Source organism: Tauraco erythrolophus, chromosome 8 (assembly GCF_009769465.1).
Source record: "Tauraco erythrolophus isolate bTauEry1 chromosome 8, bTauEry1.pri, whole genome shotgun sequence".
NCBI lineage: Eukaryota > Metazoa > Chordata > Aves > Musophagiformes > Musophagidae > Tauraco > Tauraco erythrolophus.
In genome coordinates this window covers 25,292,039-25,314,922 of record NC_141472.1, presented here as the reverse complement: position 1 = coordinate 25,314,922, position 22,884 = coordinate 25,292,039, and the positions used below count along the sequence as shown (strand labels likewise).

Here is a 22,884-nt window from a genome sequence, read left to right as displayed (position 1 = left end):
AGCTCATGTTCAGAATCATCATAGAATCATAGAATCATAGAATGGTTAGGGCTGGAAGGGACTTTCAAAGGTCATCTAGTCTAACCCCCCTGCAAGGAACAGGGATATCTCCAACTAGATCAGGTTGCTCAGGGCCTCGTCCAACCTGGCCTTGAACGTCTCCAGGGATGGAGCACCCACCACCTCAAGAAGAGAACAGGACTGTTTCTTTATGGATGTAACCAGGGAGATATGGGAATCTTTGTGGTACTATGGCTGATCACATGTATGACTGCAGCCATCAAATGCTCAATCCAGTGGAAAAAATGCCTGGGATAAAAGCCTGACTGTAAGATTTAATGTTCTTATTGTTCTTTGTTCTCTAGATACATTGACTAATTTATCACACTGTGTAAACTGCAGAATGGATCATTCACTATTGCCGTTGCCTTAGCTTACTTGATATTGTGGATGTAAAGAAGAGAGAAAAAGGACAGCATAATATATCTGGAAATTACTATCCTATATGAAACTTATTTTTCAAGGATAGTTTAAAAACCTGGAAGAAGGCTGCAGTCTGCACTCTAGGCTAACACAATTAATCAAAATAAATTAGCTGGCCTCTAACAAGTTCTACAGGATGACCATGAGTCACAGACACTGACTTCTTGCTCATTTCCAAACCCAGCGACTAACATCATTAGAGACTAAGCTGCAGCAAAAAGTGTTACTCTCCTTTGGTTATAGTCTTCCATTGTTAACCCACCTACAAACCTAGTGAAACTAAACTTCTCTGAACAGAAGGGATTGGTACAGATGTGAGACCATACCATACAGCAGTTCTTTTGTTTCAAAAGACAGTACATTTCTTCATAATTAATGGAATTCATTTAGAAAGTGGAACATTTTCAAAGATGGATATTTAAATTAGAAAAAAATGCAAAGCTGTGAAATGAAGAACTTTTCTTCCTATTCAATAAATGTTTCTCATTTATTAGTAGTAGTATTCTGAACAGGCTGTCTGGAGCTGAACATACCTTCTCATGCCAGCTTGCTAGATATTAAATGAAAACTACTTATTGCAATTTTCATATTTAAAAAGATGCTACCTTAATGTAAAATTAGCCGTTCTTTGAATAAAAAAATTATGCTTGAAAATACACCTAAAGTACCTTAAAGACAATTCCACCATGTGCTACAAAGAAACATTTATTCACCTGTCAAAGAAAAACAGACTTACCCAAGATAAATCTAATACAAGGCCATTCTGATATCAGGAAGAAGAAACTCTTTGGGTTCCCTATGTACTATGAACATCAACTAAATATTCATGCAATTTAGGTGCTTTATTTCAGATAGATTTGAATTTTATAGTGTATTTCTACACTCCAGATGTCCTGAACAAGCCACTTTTAGTAAATATTTTCTAGAGCTTTCTGTTGTGCTATGCTCATTAACTTTATGCTCAGTACCATCTACACCACCCTTAAAGCTCCATAAATGCTTTGTAACTACATGTTACCACACTGATTAGCACACTATTTCATAAATGTAATATTTGTGATTCAATGACCCTTTGAATTTAGATTCGTACAGTTGGTCACTGATTTTCCCCTTACTGTGATTTTATTGATATTTCAATATAATTAAAGGACAGTTCCTCCTTTTTCTTTTTTTTTTTCTTTTTTTCTTTTCTTTTTTTTTTTTTTTTTTTTAAGAAAGCATTGTCTCTGAGCTATTCTGGGTATGCACTTCTCTATTGATCCTGTTACCGGTTACGTGCTGAAAGCTCCAAGTTCTGACACATGACAGATAATAGATAAGAAGAATGACCATCTCATTTGGCTTATTAATTCTGAAGGCATTCAGAATTCATCAAGCAATATACTGTGCTGGCTGGGCTTTATGGTCTGCTTTTTCTTACTGTTTCTAATTCTATGAAAAAAATCCCAAACCCTAAGAGACCCTAACCAAAACATACTTCCCTCAGCTGCCATTACATCAAAACCAACCGATCCACGTGCTTCTCTCCTACATGCTGCCCAAGCCAAAAGAATAATAGCCTTCCTGCTGTTTCTCTTTTATGTGCTTAAGGCTACCGGGTCTCTAATCAGTAGCAGAAGATAAGTGCTTTATAATTATCACCAGTTATGTCATCACCTTACTAGCTGCACTCTGTAGGAACTTTCTGCTCTCACATTTAGTTTATTCATCAATTTATCTCAGTAGCAATGTGTGGGAACGTAACTATTTCCTTGGAAAGGTTAATCTTTCAAAATACCCACCAGTTTTTCACTTTGTGTATTAGCTGATATGATGCTAAAAAGGAAACTCATCATTTACAAGAAAGGAATATTAAATTGTTAGCTGAACACACTTGCATTTTTTGTCTGATTAACATGACTCTTCATAGAGGTGAATATGTAATTTCAGGTAAATTCTAAATATCGCCTTCCCAGATTATGGCACTTTGTGGCTAGATCCAATGTTGGTGCTACAGTGTGTACATGTGAGGTGTCTGGCACTAGAATGGAGTTCAGATTCCAGGTTGTTTGAGGATAAAGGCACTCAGGGAGGGAGGGAGTCGTGACCCCGGTGCCCAGGGTTATTTCTGTGGATTTTTTAACAGATGGTCATTTATGTAAGATAAGTAACAGGCAAAATACTCTGGGACTACAACCTAGGTCTACCTATTTCTAAGCGAGCACCTTAAATGTGCTGGTGCTAGCCATACCAGCAATGTTCCTTGTAAAATGCCAGCTCTTTCTGGCCCGTGAAATCCACAGCTTCCTGCCCTCTTCCCTTCTTCTTTCCACACACCAGCTGCTATTGCTGTCTATCATGGGGTGATTTTCTCTGGGAAAATACATACTCATGCTGACCTAAACATAGAAACTGCTTCCTATGTTAAAACGTAACTACTTGACTCTGATTTACATTTTGAAGTTACAGTGTTTTGAGTAGGAGGTTGGGCTAGATGGCCTCTAGAGGTCTCTTCCACACTACATTTTTCTATGGTTATAAGGTTACGTGAGAGAGAGACTGACTCCTTTCACGACTGTTTTAAGGCAACTCTAACAGTATGTGAAAGGGTATTATTTCAGGCTGTGCATGCCAAGTGGATCAGAGGGCTCTGCCAGTTATCTGGATCTCAGTGAGGCTTGACAGGGGCTAAGCAGAGGCTTGGCTTCTTGCAATTCATGGTGCGACAGTTCTGAGGGGTGTCAAAACTGTTGATTTCAACTGAGCAACCTACCGAGTTTAGAAACTTCCATGGTCAATCCACCATGAAGTGAGAGTTTGGGGATTTAGAGCTCTAGTCTAGAGAAATTAGGTTTGCGTAAGTGCTGCCTACATCTTGGTTTTGATCAATTTTACTCGCTTTGTAGGGCATTGGTTCTTCAACCCTCAATATATTCATCAAATTCCTTACCTTCAGAACAAATCACAATGCAGTCTGAAAGCCTATGTCTGCCTGTTTCCCCCCACTTATTAGCATCAAAAAACCAACATTGCTTTGGAAAATGATCTATTAAAAAAAAAATCAGATGATCCATTCTATGTTAGCATCACAGAACACATCACTGAGTATTTGGTTCAAGGCAGTAACAACAACGAGATCACACAAAACACTGATTATTCAAAATTATAATCCATAAAATATACTGGATATTTTTTTTCCAACTCAGAAAAATCAGGCAATCCCTTTCTCAGAAAAGTAGATCTTGTGTGAAGGACATGGATTAATTAAGGACGCATCCAGGTTACATGTTTCAAAGCAGCTGGGCTTTCCGACTGCTCCATTTCTACCATATGTTGTGAAATCTTCTCAAAACACTGCAGCAGTTCAGATGCCTTAACCTATTCAGCTGTCACAAAAAGAAGAGGCTCTACTGGAAACAATCACCACTAAAGAATATTTTATCTTTCACAATTGCTGTGAATCTGCAATTATATTGGCCATTTTATTACTTAATGCAATAGCAAGTAATTCCAATGAAAATGCTATGTTTTCTTCCAAAATTAATCAAAACATTGGGCTTTATTTTCTGCTTCCATGAACTTTGTATAGCTACTTGCTCTGGTGAAAAAGAGCCTACCCTCCAGTTTTGGTGACATATTTGCACAGGTATCAATGACTACCCTGAGATCGGGGTATTTCTATTGGCTTTGCCATCACCACGATGTTCTCTACTTTTCTTCTTCTCACACATAGGTGTGTCACACCTTCTAAATGATAATGAAATGACACACATTTGTACTATTTATATAATAACATCTATAGTAATTATGAACCTAGTTATATAATGACAGTAAGAAAAATAAATTTCATTGCATGAGGGTGCTGAGTATGATTGTAAACAAAGAATAATTCCTGTATAAGCTATGTCAATTGATCATTGAAAACAGGAATAGCAAATAATAGGAAAGAGAAGATTCTAACTTCAGCAGAAACCAATAATTTAAACTTTCCATACAGTAACTAGGGAATGTTGGCTCTGCTTACGCCCCAATTTCATTATTATATGTATGTTATGCTGTGTAATCGGTAGACAAATCAAAATCAGTTTCCCTTAATTCAGAATTTTCTGCTTTATGTCAGCTTGTGTTCAAAAATGAACAGTCTTGAAATGTTGTTTGTGTGTGAGTTATTGCATGATGTTTTAAACAGCACAGTGTGTCAGCTGAATCAGACTGCTGAAAATGTATAGCTCAATAATTTGGTTTATTTTTAGGCTTTATATTGCCCCTCTCTGTCCTAGATGCTGCTAGTCTTTTAGCCTGAAAACCTAAGGCCAGTTTGAAGTCATGATCATATAATAGTTCTTTTTATATCAACAGCTGAGACCGGCCTTAGGGGATAGTGTTACTTATTTCTTAATCTTTTGGGGCTGACAGAATCGAGTCTGGCCACTTTACAAAACGTTCAGTGAAACTACAAGGTCTATCACTTTGTATGTGACCCCTCTGTCACTGAGAGCTCCCCTTTCACAAAAGCTGTGGGTGTTCAGCTTGTCTGCAATTCAGACTACAATCTTCCAATAAAACATGCAGCTCATCGAGGTATATATTTATCATTTGATCAGCCGTATAACCAGTTTGGGTACATGTATTTCCTACAGGTGGGTGGATGGTGAAACTGTTCCGAAAAGTATTATTTAAAAAAAAAAATTAAAGATCATGGAGTTTTACCTTACAACAGATACATATTGGGTCTTTCAAACACATGCTATAACTCGACAGACTGATGAATTTCAATGTGATCAATAATCTCTGAACATTAATGATCGGGGATCACAAAACAGATTTTCTTAAGCAGCACCATAAAGACATCAGTAATTTATGTTTATTAACAGGGTCAGTCATTGTTTGTTGCCAGTGTTAATCTATGGGTATTCAGGAATTCTCTCTTTTCTTTGAAAATAAGCGTAAGTACTGACTATTCTAATTCATGCTGCTCTGAGTCTGGTCACAACAGAGTTCACAGCTTTTGAGTCATACATCAGTGGGAAATGGATGTATAAGAAGATTAAAAATAAATCAGTATTTAAACAAAAGATAAAATCACTTACTGTTGTGCCTCTACACGCTGTAATTTTAGGGCCACAAATTCATCAAAAATGTTAAGGGATAGATGTCAAATTGTGGCCCCTCTGTTTTCTTTAATAAAAGTCTACTTTTTGTGCCTCTGGGAAGACTTGTCTCTTTCTAACAATCAGTGTCAGGACCCCAACTGAACCTGTCAGTGCAAAAGAGTGCAGAAATTGGACTGTCCCCCTGTCGAAAAAAATGAATAATGAAAAAAAAGTAAGTTGAGACTCTTCTAGAAGAAAGTCTAGCTTAGCACCTCTGGAAATTATAATGTGATACATTAAAAACCCAACATCTTTTAGAAAAGTGCAATGGAAACATAAATTTAATTTTAGCGACAAATATCTACCTTGGGATATGACAATGCCGATTTTTCAAAAAGGGCTATCTGACAGCTACTGCTGGGCTATTCCTCTCAGTAAAGCTCAACGTGATGCAGAAACAGGCACCAGGAAGATGTTATGCTGCTCTGCATTGCACAAGGAGTTTCGGTCATCGAAGGCTCAGGTGAAAGAAAAACATATCTGAGTATCTACTTATTCAGGACCATCACATGTGCAGCACTTCACTGCAAGCTATATCTTAAGGCAATATTCATCTCTACATTATGTCCAGAACACTCTTATTAAATAGTAAGACAATATTTTAAGGGTTTTTGCAGTGGAATTTCTGACCTACCTCTTTTTGAAGAGATTCATTTATTTGTATTAGTTAAAAGATAAGATGCTGAGGAATTTATTTATTTGTTTGTTTATTTACTGATTAAATTCTGAAGTGAAATCTTGTTTTCCCCATCTGCATTTGGAAGTTCGTAATTTTCACTCAAACTATCAACCACTATCCCACAACATCTTCTGTTCCTTCTGAAATTATTTTCTAAACTTGATTTTTCCATCTGCTCCTAATTTATTCCACTAAAATCATACTGCTAAAGCATCTCCTCTTTAAATGCTTTCTGAAAGTGTATTACTTCCTCTAAACACAATTGCCATTACTCTTTTATTTATTTTATTCATTATTCTTCCTCTGCCTTGTGAAACTAGCGATGTGCCATCCCTCCTTTTTCGCTATCTTCACTATCTGAATTACTTCTCCAGCTTGTGGACATGACAGAAGTCATACAGTTAACTCTGGAAAGCAGAACTTGTTCTTGTATCCTGTGATGCTGATACTCAGTTTGATATTATTGATGCATGAGAGAGAATCAGGAGTGCAGTGATTCAACTGCAAGGCTCACTGATACCCGAGGGTGGTGCACACCAGAATCCATGCCTCTGTATACCAGAGTCTCGTGCTCTCTGTGAGAGCAGCCACAGTAATGGAAACGTCAGATTATAGCAGCAGGACCGAATTTCTCAGCAAAGTTGAGAAAAAGAAAAGAAAAGAGATACAGAAGAGTACAGAGAGAGATGGATGGATGTTTGAATGGTGAAATACGTAACTGGAAGTGGTCTTCTGTGCCACAAAGTCCTGTAATCCCAGAAAAACGCATTGTGCTTTCTGTCCCTTTACTACATTTTTCAGTCTCTAAAGACATTTGGAGTTTCTGTCCTAACTGCTTTTATTAGAAGACTATTTCAGAATGTCACTACTCTGACTAAGGACAACCTTTTAACTTACCAAGGCCATTTTATATTCATTTTCTCTTCTACTGATATTGTCCCGTAGATTAAATAGGTCGTATTGCCCTCTGTACATTCTTGATGCCGTTTCACACATTTACGTACCAGAGGACTGTGCCAGCATGAGCATATCCTAATTATCTCATTTGATGTTTCTGCCACATTCTATTCTCAACAGTGCTTAAACCTTCCAAACCCACTTTTCCACTATTCTGCAGATAGAAAATGGATCTATGGGCCTATGACAAGTTTTACAGAGATATTTATATTTTAAGGACACAGGCAGACATGCAGTGAAACCTTCGAAGTGCAGACTCTTATAAAACATACTGATATCACTGGGGATTAGAAATATAAGCAGGACTGAAACTAGCCACTTTCATCTTCTAAATGTCTATTTGTAATCTAATTCGTGCATAACTAGCTAACTAGATCTTTCACTATCGAATTCAGTAGACCTACATTTATTTATACATCCTAGGAGTTTCTCCCTGTTCCTAATCCTAGAGATTAGGCTGCAGCAGCAACTAAAAATATGGATAACTCAACATAGTAAGACAGAAAGGAATAGCTGTGGGGAATTCTTTCCCATTATGATGAACAGTATATTATCAAAGTTCACTACACAAATTGTACTCTGCACATTGGTTGAGATCGTTTAGAAAAGGATATAAACCAATGTCAAATTAAATTGGAAGTCTTTTGTGAAGTGTACAGATATTATAGAGCATTTCAAATTTAATTTTGAGTTTAGTTAGTATCAATGATCTTGAAAGGTGTAGCTGATTCAAACCATTTCTATTGGACCTTTTAATAATATCTAAGTTGTCTGGAGAATAGACATAGTTTTTTTTTTTTAATTTATTTCCCCCCCCTCCCCCATAACAGTGTCATTAATAGATATAAACTTTGCACTCTGGCACTAATTAGCCAGTCAGAATTTTGAAAAAAACAATCAAGCTTTACTTATGCTTATATAACTTCCAAAAATTAGCCTTTTTAATGTAACTTGACTTTTTGCCATATTATCTCTGAAAAGATTTCTATGTATAACTACTATGAATAATTTAAACTGTATAAATATGGATCCAGAAGAGATTAAATTTTTCACAACTGACCAGGGAAGAAAGTACAATGGTTGCTGATTCAAGTTAGCTATCAAAGACAAAATATATGAAAGATAAAAATCCAATTACTTTTTAGGCACTAACTGATCTCATGATAGAACTGATAGAACTTTTATCTCTATTTCTTTAGGACGGTGTACAATACATTCCTTTTTATATTTGTCAAAAGGAATAGGAGGATGGAAAATATCTGGCATAGTACCAATGTGGAGAAGCCTCAGCCTGGTCTACAGAAGGCAGGTCAGCAGTAATTCAAAAGCTACGCTTGGCAGGATCTTACTTATGGAATCTCTGTCTGCATGCCAATACAAAACACATCTAACATCTTTCAGTCTGTCAGTGGATGGGCTTTTAAGGGCTGACCCTCTGCTTACTAAGACTATAAAAGTTATCTAGGATATTGTCATGTCTTAATATTTTTTTGCAGTATGTTGCACATTGGTAGCCTGTCCTTGCCAATCTCCATATGACTCTGCAACACAAATGTAATATTGATATGTGGATGAAAACATCCGTTGCCTTCAGAGGCCACTGTATCTGTCTTAGAGTGAAGAAATATGCTATCTTGAATTGTTTTCAGTTTTGTTTCAACTTTATGCCTCATTCCCACGTATGACAGAATATATCCTACATCCAGTCCAAAGGTATCTGCTTTTCATTTTGACAGCCTGTTTGATGTACACATATGGAAAAGATATCCATAGGAAAGTGAACTATGAAAAGCCAAAGAACTGGAACAGAAATGACAAGACGTAACTAGAATACCTATATCAGTGGCACAATCATGTATAATTTGTTATCATGTTGTGCCTTGCCTTAATCAGCAATTCATAAAGCTGAGAAAAAGAAAAAAGAATGAAATTAACATTTATGACTAACGGGAATCACTGAAATTAGTGGACTTATGTGGGGCATTTGGTGCATACTACAGCTTTTTATCATGGAAGAATAGAGACCTGAAAAGTATTGTTTGTTAGCAGCATCATCTAATATTGTAAACTATTTCATGTGCAACTGAATTGGAGATAAAGTGGGTAACGGCTCAAACCCTTGAAATTGTCTTGGAGATATCCAAATAATTTATGAAAAGAGTAACAATTCATTGAATACACTGATAATTTGCTTCACAAAGCTGAAAAGAACTAAATCGATAGGTATTACCTTACCTGGGTAACCTTCTCTGTTACATTGTGCGTTCGGTCTTTCACCTTAGGTGCAATAATTGCTTTCTCCGAAGAAGGAGGGGATGAAGATTTTTTGTCACTTTTGATATCTGAAAAGTTCAGTGTGAGCTGAGGAATTTTGTTGATTGTACTGTATTTGTTGAGATTTGAATCCGATGTGGATCCCAACAGACTTGACTTGATATGATTAAAAGGCCCTGAAAAATCAGAACATATGTTTAGTATTTGACAAATTCAGAGAAATAAATTATCATTAATGTTTAAGTGGGATATGTTAAAAGTGGAGTTAAAAACTATTGTTCACTATCCTACTTGTTAATATTAAAAATTATCTACATTTTAAAAATAACTCTATTGCTAATAAGAATCAAATTTAGTATTGAGTATAAATATGGAATTTCCTTTGCCTATAAAATGGTAAAATTAACTTTTTATAAAGTCAATGGATTGCAAAATACGTAGTGCATCCATCGTTACTTCTTTTCATGTTCCTAGGTATGCTGGTATATTCTATTATAATTCTGGCTGAATATAAAGACTATTCTAATTTGTTTATAAAAGCAGAAGTAGGACACACGATCAGATAAGAGTGTCTGGACCGAGCAAAGGCTCTATTATTACATCTGTACTGTTGCTCACGCTTGCATGACAGTTCAAAAATGCCTTTTGGTAAACTGGAAAATTGAGTAGTTTCCTGCTCTACCTCTGTTGACTCATCAAGTAACTCCATACTTAATCAATGGAAATACGAGCCTAACATTGTCCTAAAAGCCTTTCATTCTGAAGTATCACAAAAAAAACACAAAATGTATTTCTTCAATTGTCATTACCAACAAAATATTGAAAACAATACGGATATCCATGTAGAATCTTAATGGATTATTCAATATACACTTAAACATGTTATACTACTTTAGTGCATCATGACAGATAAAAAATACTGCATTTGTATGCTTCAGGAGGTACGTATCCATCATAATTATTTTTTTCAATGCTGGACACAGCTCTTTGTACAACAAGAAAGCAATATAGCTGATCAGTATACCTGTTTCGTACTGTCATCATAAAGTTGGTCCAAACACCAAAAATATTCATTGTAAGGAATATTTGCTTGTGAGAATAATACTGGAAAATGGAATTATAAAGATGATTAGACAGCAAGAGCTAGATTCAGTTACGAATTTAAGTAAAAATCCAGGTCTCGCAGTCAGTAACAATGTATCTGAAGTGTGGGTTAGAAGGGTATTTCTCAGATCCACATGAGAATTTTACAGCATCCTAATTCTATTATGGGCAACAATGTGATGTTTTTTCTTCTACTGTTTGTTTTGTTGGGTTTTTTTTTATTTTTTTTCCTGGGAGAGAAACAAGAACAGATTCTATGAATCGTGAGCAGCCAATGGGGTAGGATTAGGCCTGTGTGGTAAATTGCAGAGTCAACTGCAGAACAGCTGAATTGTATTTGCAATGATGTGTGAATGAGCGAAATTCAAAGCAAACAGTGTCCTGGAGATAGGTGGGGAAATGCTTCAGGCAGTGCTGAATTCTTTTTTTTTTTTTTTTTTTTTTTTAATGTAAAAGTCTTTAAGTGAGGGCTGATCTTCCCATACTTAGAATGCTTGCTGAAGAACCAGACTTTTAATTTGCTTTCTTAGTTTAAAAGGGATTATACACATGCTTTCTACCTCCTAAATTCGTGCTAATTATACATTAATCTGGGCCAGAGATAGAAATCCTCTACTACTCCATTTCAAATTGTGCCACGGTGCAGAAGGGAGGGCACAATGCTCTAGACGAACAGTTCGGGTGCTCCCTTGGGCAAGATCAATCCAATGGTTCTGCTCTCAAGACTTTCTGTATTTGTCCCATGATTGTTTGATGCAAAATAAACAAAAATTTGTGAGTGAATGCTCTAACCCCTAAACTACAAAATCAGTCTTTCTTTTCCTCCTTAGATCAATGAACCTAGCATATTCTCTATAGAACAGCTTCACTGGAAAAAGGAAGAAAGAACTATCCTTCTCCTACAAGGAATGCTAAAAAGCCCAATACTGAGGAAATTACCAAGGGATTGGAATATTGTGCTTGAACATCTCTTGGCCCAGGTAGGACTTGAATCTATCTTTTTTATCATCTACATGAGTCTATCAAAAAGCAGTCTGCAAAAGAAACCAGGGCTCTCAACCTCTTGACAAATCAGTGAAGTGGCTAATCTGGCTAACGTGTGCTACGTGTGTATGGTCAGACCACAGCTTTTCAGATCTACTTCCCTACACAGTTGTAGCAGTTAATAATTTTTGAATATTGAGTAAGCTTAGACATGAAGATCAGTAAGGCCAAGTGCAAGGTCCTGCACGTGGGTTGGGGCATCCATCCCAAGCACAAATACAGGCTGGACAGAGAATGGATTGAGAGCAGCCCAGAGGAGAAGGATTTGGGGGTCTTAATGAGAAGCTCAACATGAGCCAGCAATGTGCACTGGCAGCCCAGAAAGCCAACCGCATCGTGGGCAGCATCAAAAGAAGCGTGGCCAGCAGGTCGAGAGAGGTGATTCTGCCCCTTTACTCTGCTCTCGTGAGACCCCACCTGCAGTACTGCATTCAGCTCTGGAGTCTCCAACAAAAGAAGGACACAGAGCTGTTGGAGTGGGTCCAGAGGAGGGCCATAAAGATGATCCAAAGACTGGAGCACCTCCTATGAAGACAGGCTGAGAGAGTTGGGGCTGTTCAGCCTAGAGAAGAGAAAGCTCTGGGGACACCTTCTAGCAGTCTTCCAGTACTTAAAGGGGACCTACAAGAAAGCTGGAGAGGAACTTTTGATAAGAGAATGTAGTGACAGGATAAAGTGTAATGACTTTAAACTGAAAGAGGGGAGATTTTGATTATATCTAAGGAAGAAATTCTTCACTCTGAGGGTGGTGAAACACTGGAACAGGTTGCTCAGAGAAGTTGTGGATGTTCCCTCCCTGGAGGTGTTCGAGGCCAGGTTGGATGAGGCTTTGAGCAACCTGATCTAGGGGAAAGTGTCCTTCCCATGGCAGGAGGGTTGGAACTAGATGGTCTTTAAGGTCCTTTCCAACCCAAACCATTCTATGATTCCATGATTCTATGATTCTATGAATGAGGTATCAACTTGAGGCCATTTGTCAAATGAACAAGACCCTTGATATCTAAGGAACTCAAAGGTAAGAAGAAAATAAGGGATTTTAGATAAATCCATGATTAGATAGTAGATAAGATTTATTTTTTTTTATAGTGAATTTATAGATGCTTAAATGTCATTGAATCTTTGCTTTCTGGGATTTAAATCTTACATTGCTTCTAATCCAAAGGAAATTACTCTCTCTTTTGCTACCTAAGGCTCATGCTCTAGTGTGTATCAGACTTAAGTTAATTGCACATGAGAATAAAACCTTGGGTTTTTTTACCCACCTTCTTTTGCTTTAGAAAGTGGTGAAAGGTATGCATGTACCTCATTGATAGCTGTAATTAATTGAAAGACATTACTGCCTTAAGTGAGCTGATGCTGACAGCTAGTGGACCTTTGCTACACTCTCATAGCAGGAAGCAGAAAAAGAGAGCCGTAACAAATCACAATCACAAATGACACTAATTGGCACCCTGATTGACGGTTTCAGCAGAGAGGCCAAGAATTGAATAAGCAGAGAGAATGACATGCTTCTGCCTACCCTACAAAGGAGATTCTTCAAGGTTAAGTTTGAGCTCCCTGTTTTTATGGTAGGATTCCATTGTCACTGCTTACACAATGCTCTGAGAAACGATTTCACTCTCCTGAGCTGTCAATCCTTCATCTTTCACCAGCAGTAAATACATTTGTAAAAATTTTTTTACAATACAGAGACTGCATTTTTTCCCCAAGATTTTGCCAACATACACATGAAGCAAAAGCAATGATTTTGTAGTCCATGAATTGCTTTACATAATCTAGGTCATGCACTGCATGCAGTTTAGAGAGAAGACTTTACCAGGTACACACACTTTTTGCATCATGCATGAAGTCACAAACCAGTTTTTGGACATAGCTACAGATATTGCAATTAAACTGAACACTTTAGTAATTGTTTTCTAGAAATGGAGAAAGTCACTTAATTATGTTCAAATTGCTTCTAAAAGATGTAGCTCAGTGCTGGTGAATAGAAACTATTTTGTAACTGTACTAAATATTATTTAAACATGAAATTGGCAATGAAGTTCATGCATGCACATTTTAATACTACAGGAAGCTTGAAACCATACCCCCTGCCATCCAGGAACGTGAAACTAGTTTTAAGGAGACAAAAGAGGAATAAGTGAAGATACTTCCACACGGCTACTGATAACCAATTATTTTATTTTTGAGATAGTTATCCGAAAACTAAGCACCTTATAGCAATAAATTTTTTGTTAGTGGCCCCGCCCAATTACACATTCTTTCAGAGGTAAAACTCCTGGTAGCTTCAACAGAAGTTTTGCCTGCTTAAGGACAACAGCACTGAATTAAAGAACTGTAATACGTTATATCTCCCTCCCCTCCTTTTTTTAAAAATTAACAGATAATTAAGTCAAATGCCTTCACTTTTTCCAGGGATTGGTAGATAGTGCTTTGAGACAACAGTTAAGGGAATAACTACGTGTTTAACAAGTATAATTTAAGTAATGTACCTAGCCCTAGAAAAGTCGGCATGAGAATGTTGCATTTGAACATTTCATACAGCAGGCAAAGTAACATGCCAAAAAGTGTGGCTGTTTGAAACACTGGAAGGTACAGTCTAGATGTATACTTTACCTTTGACATTGCGACCATTGTCTGGTTTTCAGCATAATAAAAGTGAAGAAAAAGAGAGAAAAAAAAGACAACTAAAATCTACATCAGAAAAAAGCAGGAAATATTGCTTCAAAATATGTATGTGGTTTGAACTGAAATATTTTTGCATCTCCTTGATTATATTTTGTGGACTTTTAGTCATGATGACGTCGCTTTGACAATTGAGAGATAATCTGTAAAACTGTTTGGAGCAGACCAACAGGTAGCAGGACTGGCTGTAGCTAACTTGCCTCAACAGCAACGTGATAAAATTGTTTCTGCACGAGTCCAGTACTGGGCTGGAGGTCAGAAATGCTCACCATGAAGTGGTAACGAGTCACAGGTAATTAGGTGAGGCTGAGGCCCCCATGGCCGCGGTCCGTGGCGCAGGGCGGCCGGCTGCGTGGGCGCGGGGCTGCACAGGAGCCCCGCACAGGTTCTGCACAGGATTGATAGTGGAGCAACACCAAGGAGGAAGACACACTGTCAACCTTTCTTCAGCTCTGAGGTGACTTTCCGCAAGGTGACAGCAGCAAAGCTCTCTGCCCTCATGGGTGCACCCAGCCTTGGATCCTCTCATGAGATCACACCTCTTTAGGGAGAATATTATTATTGTTGCTGTTATTATTATTGTTATTAATTTTAAAGAAACCACACAGGCGGATGGGCGGATACCACCCCTGTTCACGGGTGTACCTCACCCACAAACGGCCCTCTCTTTGCATGGTGCCCCTGCCCGCTGCGGCCACCCGGGCTGCGAGGTGCCCCCGGCAGACAGGGCACGCTCGAGGGCTGAGGGGGCTGTGCCCGCTGTGGCTGCCCGGGGGTGAGGTGCCCCCGGCAGACAGGGCACCCCCGAGGGCTGAGGGGGCTGTGCCCGCCCGCCCCACGGCAGCCCTGTCCCCTCAGAGCGCCCGCTGCAGCCCCTCTCTGGAGAAAGCCTGTGGCATTTTCCTGCGAGGGGAATCGAAGGGGACATTGGTCCTCGTCTGTGGCACCACGGCACACCTGCTGCCTCTCCGGCTTTTCCTCAGCTTCCCGAGGGCTAGGGAGCATGGGACATCGAGCTGGGCCCTCTGGACCACAGGTGTGGGGGAGTTCAGCTCCTCTCAGCCTGACGCCTTTCTGTGCCGGGCACCTGTAGCAGTAATGCAGATTTTGTAGGCTGACTCAGGCTCAAGCGCCTTTTTTTTTGTTTTCAGAAGACGGCAGGGATGTTACTGAGGTCACTTTCTGAAAACAACAAAATTCCTGGAGAGTCCCTGTGAAGCTGTGTCCGCCTCAGAAATCTGGATTGCTGGTGTTTCAGGTGAGAAGGGCTCAGCTGGAGTTTGGGTGGTGGGTGGAAGACACAGTTCCTGCCCTGCTGCTTTTGCTGTCAAATAGGCAAATTTAGAATGGATTTCAATGAAATACTCTCAAATGAATTTAAAATCCTAACTTGTCATTTTTAGTATAATACCTTTTCAGCATATAATGGCCACAACTATGATAATTTTAAAGTGACAGGCAACTACACTACGTGCATTAATTTAACACATGAAATAATTTATATTCTCCATTGCCTTATCTTCCAAAAAATAAGTTTGACCATGTGTGAATTACTGTAGTGAGTATTGAGATAAATGCTGCTATTCTCTCCTACCAGAATTCTGTTATGCTGTTTCAAGTAATATTATTTGAAATGGAAGAGGAGGAAAAAAATTAAATCTGAATCCTGAACTGCATTGTCAGACAGAGTAGTAGTTTTCAGCGGATTCAGGAAAATTCAGAATTATTAGGATCAATAAACAAAATAAAAATGGAATGGGAAAGATAGTGAACCAGATGCTTCCTTGGATAATACATTTTGCAACATCAAAGGCCCCATAACTTAGCCTATTAGGACTGTAGCTTGCTTTCACTTACTATACTTTACTTTTACTTAGGGCTTTACATTCTCCAGTACAATATCTACAGCTTCTGCTCAAAGTCTGTGAGTCCAGAGAAGATGATTTAAGTTGAATCCTGGTTGCTTAACTTGCATGGATAATTTTATAGCAACAATAGGGTTTTATGGCTCACTGCTGTGTAAGGCAAGCAGGGCTTGCTGGCTAAATTTAAACATCTTTTCAGCATAAGGTGCCAAATTCTAATATGCTGGGAAGCAGATGGCATCAAGGATGGTTACTAATTCTAATGCAATTCTGAGAGCCGTTCTCTGTTCTGCTGTACTTTTTTAGAATCCATATGTATGACCTAAACTTAGGGCGAGATTCTCTACTATTTTGTAGCTTATGCAGAGTGAAATCAGAGTAGCAGTGTTTTATCTATTTACACTGTAAATTATCACCTCACATGAGAGGCCATAGGAATTCAAATGGATTATTGACTCCTCATAGCAACATTTATTTTCCTTAGTATTTAACATTTGAAAAATATTGTTCACTGAAATGGAGATAGAAATTTTTGCTCCTTCATGCAGCGAGTATTAAATTATGTGACAATTTCTGCACGAGCTTTGTACAACCGTAACAAAAGAAACTTAATATTCAAACTGATTTTTACACATTTTCATCATATAACTGGATGAAGGATGACAATTGGGAAGTGCTTCGATGAGAATAGGTTCTGAAAATAGAAATTGACAAAACAGATATCTTTAAATGTGTTTTATTTGAAAAGTGAGTTTAAATATCTGGGGAAGTTGAAACCAAGACAAAGCTTATGCAATGGTCCAAAAGACATGCCAAGGTTCAACCTTGGAGATTTTTGTCTCCACATCCTGATCTTGAAATGGCTTGAATACGAACATGAAATATAGCAAAATGGTACGGTTTAGGATGGATTTAATTGAATTTTCAGCTTCATTTCAACTGAAAAAAAATCAAAGTCCAAAAGAAATAGAAATGAGGAAAAAAGTATTTACCCATTATATTTCATATAGAAGAGTAAGTGGAAGGAATAATTAGTTCTGCTGATCTAGGAGTTAATCTGGGTGGCAGAGGAGCATTCAGACTTATATTTTAGGAGATATACAGAAGCAAAGAGTCCTTGATGTGGACCTTCCAAAAGGCAGGAGAACATAAAGGAATTTCACACTTGTGGTCAATGAATAGGAGAAAAACAGGCAATCACTGAAAATGAAAACTGATTTTCTTCATAATTTATGAATCTGTGCAGTGTTCCATGAAAAATGTTTTCAAAAACTTAAAATTTTCCACATACATTCCTTGTCATCTGGCTTGAATCAAAAGTATGCAATTCAAGTCATTAGACCATCACGAGCTGCAAAAGCATTGTATATGTGGCATTGCTCCATGAAAGCCCGTTTCAAAGGTGTCTTGCCATTCATAGGGCTTTCAAACCTCTGTTTGCTAAGCTGATTCCCATGTTTCTCAAACTCCCTGTCTCCAACAAGAAATCATGGACCACACTCCATGACTGTGTAATTAGGAGAGACAGTAGAAAAAGACAGCAAAACCATCTTTGTAAATATTACTGGTCGCAAGAATATACTAACACAAAGAGAAAATCACACTTACGTGAATTTTACATCAAGCATTTCACCATTTCACTAAGTATTTCACTAAGCATCACACAAAGTATTTCAATGGAGTTGTTGAGGATATTTTCTTCAGTGTGAGATAAAAACATGTCTCAGTGTTGGATCAGGGAATATACAATGTACACATTACAGATTTAAGAAAAATAAACTGACCAGTCTCTGTTGTAGGATTTCATACAGTTAAAGACAATCTAATATATGTGAGTACGGGACAGAACTCTGCATGCAATTTTAACAATCATCTGATTCCCTTCCCCCCTCCAAATACCAATATTAGCTTTAAGAACATTGGGCCTGATTTTGCCATATCCCTATACAGAAGGCAGATGGTACTCTAAAAGCAACCTCATGACTTCATTGGTCTGCTTAGACATGAAAAGCAGTATTTAGTTTAAATAAGCCTGGCATATTTGGGCTCTTAGTATTTTTAGTGCACCTTTGAATGCATACACCTGATTATATTTAGTTTTGCTTACAAAGTGATGATAATGACTACGAAAAATTGCAATAATTCCTATTTTAGTACATCAGAGAATACTGATTGACTTTCTACCATACCTTCGCTTGCGTGACGGTCCCTAAAAATGTTCTTGGGGTGGACGTTAAAGCCTTCTATGTCGTGTACTGAAGACGCTCTCCGTATACTACAAATGCTTTCCTTTGATCTGGAATGAGTTAGTGGATTGCTTGTCTGTATCATTTCAGGGTAAAGTCTGTCCCATTGCTCTTTAGGTGATGAATGGTCAAGAGGTCCTGATATATTAACCAAAGGCGAACATTTACTGGGTTGAATCAGTGCTTTTGTATCATCCACTTCTGAGGGACTACAGCTTTCTTTTGTAGGTGATTTAAAGTGCTTCATAGCCACTGAGTCATCGCTGTGCTTAGATGAGTCGACTATCACTGCATCAGGGTCTTCCTGTGGCAAGGACTGCTTTCTGTATGTTAAAAGTCTCAATCCAGGTAGCCGGAACCCAAAAAGTCTGCCTACATGTAAACCCATACAAAAGAAGAAAATATTACATATTAGTTTCTTGTCATGAAAATCTGCTTTTTTCCACACACAGTCAGAGTGCATAATAACAGCTATAAATAATTGACCTATTCCTAATAAACTATGATGCTTAGAATGGAAGATGTAAATATGGAAATATTATATAGCTACAAGTTTGTTATAGTCATAATGTTGAAGGATGTCACACTTCAGTCAGACCTAAAGTATTTAGCTCAGGATAGATATAGCAGCATTGACTCTACAGTCTGTTATAAGAGAGAGAATGATATCTGTTCTGATGGTTCTTTCTAAATTAAAAATCTATGCCTCTATAAAACACAGCTAGAACACGTCAAACTACTTTGTTTGGCAGCTGTTATCCTGCGATAGGTATTTGTAGACTCTGTTATTAGTGAAACTCCATGTGCTTAAACGCGTATTGCTGATTTACTGATTTACTAGCTACAAATTAAACAGGAAGATATGTGTGTGTACTGGTTTTAGCTGGGACAGAGTTAGCTCTTCTTTTTAGCAGCTAGAAGAGCTCTGTGTTTTGGTTTTACTCAGAGGCTCGCTCTGAGAAGAATGTTGATAGCAAGCTGATGTTTGTAGTTGAAAGTGAAACTCCAAGGACTTTTCAGTGTGCCGTGTTCTGGCCGGAGTGCAGAAGCATGGCGGGATAAGGGGGGGAGCATAGCTGGGACAAGGGGGACACGATTCCCCTTGTGATTTGTGGTGGAACTTAAGATTGAGGGCCAAACTGGCCAATTAGTATTCCATATCATGCAGCGTCATGCCCAGTATAAAGGTGAGGGACAGCCAGGAAGAAGAAGGGCTTTTGTGCTTTGGCTTTTTCGCCGCTTTTGCCCTTTTGTGTTTCTGCACTTTTGCTCTATTGCCTTTTTTTTTTTTCCTTTCTCCCTCTTCCAGTACTCCCACTCTTGGAGTACTATCTCTATCTCTCTGCCCCTCTCTATTTCGGGGCCTCGCGTTTGTCCGGGATTGCAGCTTCGGGACGAGATGGGCTGCGGATGAGAGGGGGTGATGAGCATCTACACTGTGTATTAGATCATCTGTATTAAATTGTTCTTATCTCAACCCACAGGTTTCCCGTTTCTCTCCCTCATCCCTGGGGGTGGGGGAGAGTGAGTGAGCAGCTGTGTGGGGTTCAGTTGCCGGAGCGGCCTAACCCACGACAGTGTGCTAATCCTTCAGGAAAGAAAAATAACTTATGTATCAGTTTTGCCACAATCCTTTCCAATACTTGTATTTTATAATTAAATGAAACACTAATTTTGAATGAGTTTAAAATGAAAGGTAAAGGAACACATGGGAAGAAAAACCAGCGACACAGCTCTCAAGCCTTAATTGCACCTATACAACACAATTATCTTTTGTACATCTGCATGGGTGTGAGCTTAGTCAGGCTTGGTATATTGAATGGCAGAGCAGGCTATTCTGAGTGTATTCTGGAAAACTAGCAACTTTATGTAATGATAAGAAATATCAGAATCTGAGAGAGAGTGTAAAATATGGTGCAACTAAGGAAAATATAGAAGAACTGTAAAATCTGCAAACTGTCCCTCTAAAAAAAACCACCCCAAAACCAGATAGAAAATATTTTAAAGTATTGTGTAATACAACTGACAGATGGAGGCACAGGGACTTCTGTCATACAGAAAACATAGTAAACAGTTTAGAAAAAGAAATGAAAAAAAAAAGAAAAAATCTAAATAAATGAAATTATCAGATGCCATTGCATAAACAGCCTGACTTATCTAATAGCTTCTTGTCACTCATCACTTTGCTACGAGTGTTTTCCGCAATGAATCAATAGCAAACCGATTTCTCAGAGGACTCCTCAAAATGTCTGGTTATTCTCTTCTACTGGGATAAGAAATTCTGTCTGGGATAAGATTTAATTTTTTTTTCCAGTCAGTTTTAATTGCCAGCGTTTGTAGCTAACTAATGTTCATTAATATTTAGCACTGAAATTTATCATCCCATACTGAAATGTTTTGAAATAGTCTTTCATTGATGCCTCCAAAAGTAAGTGTAGAGCAATTAATGGCAGAGCTTAATTATTTAAGGTTTTAAAACAAATTTCCTATATATTTCATATTGAATTTATTTTGAGTTCTAAATGAATGATAGTAAGAGTGCCCTGCTCTTCTTAAAGGAAAACCTATGTAAGAGCTTAAGTTGCTATACTAGACGACACCACCACAGGTCCATCTAGAACTTTTGGGCCTCTGATATTTTCCAGGAGTGGATACATGAAGAAGGAGTTTAAGAACCACTACATGGTGTTATTTCTCCCAGTAAATTTACTCAGTTTCTGGCTATCTGCAGTTCAGAAACTTTCTGAGCCAGAGATTGTGTTCAAACCAAACCTGAATGTTTGGTGTACCTTTCTTCCATGAATTTGTCTCAGTGCTTTTGAAACACAGTTGTACTTTGATCTGCAAAGCATCCTATAGGAAATAGTTCCATTATTTCAGCATACCTTTGTGAAAAAGTACTTCCTCTTGTTTGCTACAAACCTGTTGCCTTGGGGAGAGTGCTAGTTCTTATGATATGAAAAATAGCTAATAATTTATCCCTTTTGATAGTCTCAATAACATTTGTAGATTTTCATGCATCTTTTGCATTCCTCTATGTATACCCCTTTTCCAAGCTGAAGAATGCTAGTGCAACTGTACTGTGGACCGACCTCTGATCATCCTTCTCACTCTTCTCAGTTACTTTTAATTTCTAATGTAATCATTTTTTTACAGCGCCCTGAGCTGTAAAAATTATAAGTCACTGCATTGATCCCAGACTCAGGGATCAATGCAGTGACTTATAATTCCTAATAATTGATTTGCCTTTTTCAGTTATCTTCCTATGTGCTAATTTAAGATATTTTCACAACAGCTGAGAGGTTTCTTCCTTGATTGGTAACAGATAATTTAGTCTTTATTATTATGCCTGTAAAAAATTTCATTTGCAGTTTTACAACTCGGCCACTGAGTCTCATAGCACGTTTGTAAACCTCATATAATATTCTGAATAATCCTGTGACATTTACAAACATTCTTACCTTGCTGTTTGCACTTTTTTTATCTAAGTAATTGAAAAAGCATTAAATAATAAAGAACCTGTGAGACTCTATTGATAACATCTCACTATTTAGAAATCTGGTCATTTATTTTGACCCTTTTAAAACTACTTTAAGATATAAATTCATATAATAATCATCTTCTTTTTTTTCCTTGACAATTTCTGAAAAAGCTTGTTGAGTTCCAAATATTCAGCATTGAATCTATTACTCTAATGCGCATACACACACAACATTAGAGTAGACAGAAATCTCTATTACATAAAACCGGTCATGCAAGTTTTAAACAGCAGCTAGAGGTGCTAATTTTCAATATGCACAGTGATATGCAGCTGAGTGCACCTTGAGAACATGCATATTTCTTCTAATTTGCTAAGTACACTTGAACAAATTGCTTACAGTTGAAATTAGTGAAGTATATAGAAAATAATTTTATTATTTTGAAATGCAGGTAGAATTGACTTGTAAAGCAGTTCATAAATCAATTTTGAATGTTTATTGCGTCAAAAGTGAAACAAATACTGTAACTCTCTTTTCATCAATTACAATGAACTTCTTAAAAATACCATTCATAAGGTTTTCTGGCATGAGACACCGTTAAAGGCTTTTTGCTGGCACTCTATTTTAGTTACATTCATGGTGGTGCAGATGGTCTTTTCCGCTTCACCAAGTTAATATGACCACGTTCTAGCGCATTACTGATTTAGCTGTCTAACTGCAGTTCAGCTGGAAAGAAAACTCAGTGAGAATTTTGCTTCTTACTAAGACTCTTGAGCATGAACTAGAAAGCTTCAATGAGTAGCTTTTTTCTCTTCTTCTTTAAACTGTAATAAATGGTCTCAAAGTTAAAATCCCTATTTCCTGTTTCTTAATTTGAATATTCTTTAGAGGAGGAGTATTGTTATTCTTCTTCAGTGTACAAATAATGAGCTGGAC

The 22,884-nt window shown here is 37.7% G+C and overlaps 1 protein-coding gene across 3 annotated transcripts in view; it reads right to left on the bottom strand.

The window, feature by feature from the left end:
• Positions 1–22,884, bottom strand: part of KCNH7 (potassium voltage-gated channel subfamily H member 7) — a 247,618-nt gene that overhangs the window by 66,352 nt on the left and 158,382 nt on the right. The window contains exons 5-8 of one of the 3 annotated variants that reach the window (XM_086615257.1): positions 18,413–18,841; positions 14,290–14,310; positions 13,761–13,784; positions 9,487–9,701 (exon numbers count right to left, since the gene is read on the bottom strand). In XM_086615257.1, the coding sequence (XP_086471383.1) occupies positions 9,487–9,701; positions 13,761–13,784; positions 14,290–14,310; positions 18,413–18,841 (689 nt within the window). The remainder of the gene's footprint in view (positions 1–9,486; positions 9,702–13,760; positions 13,785–14,289; positions 14,311–18,412; positions 18,842–22,884) is intronic. The other 2 variants (XM_086615259.1, XM_086615258.1) reach the window with 2 other exon arrangements.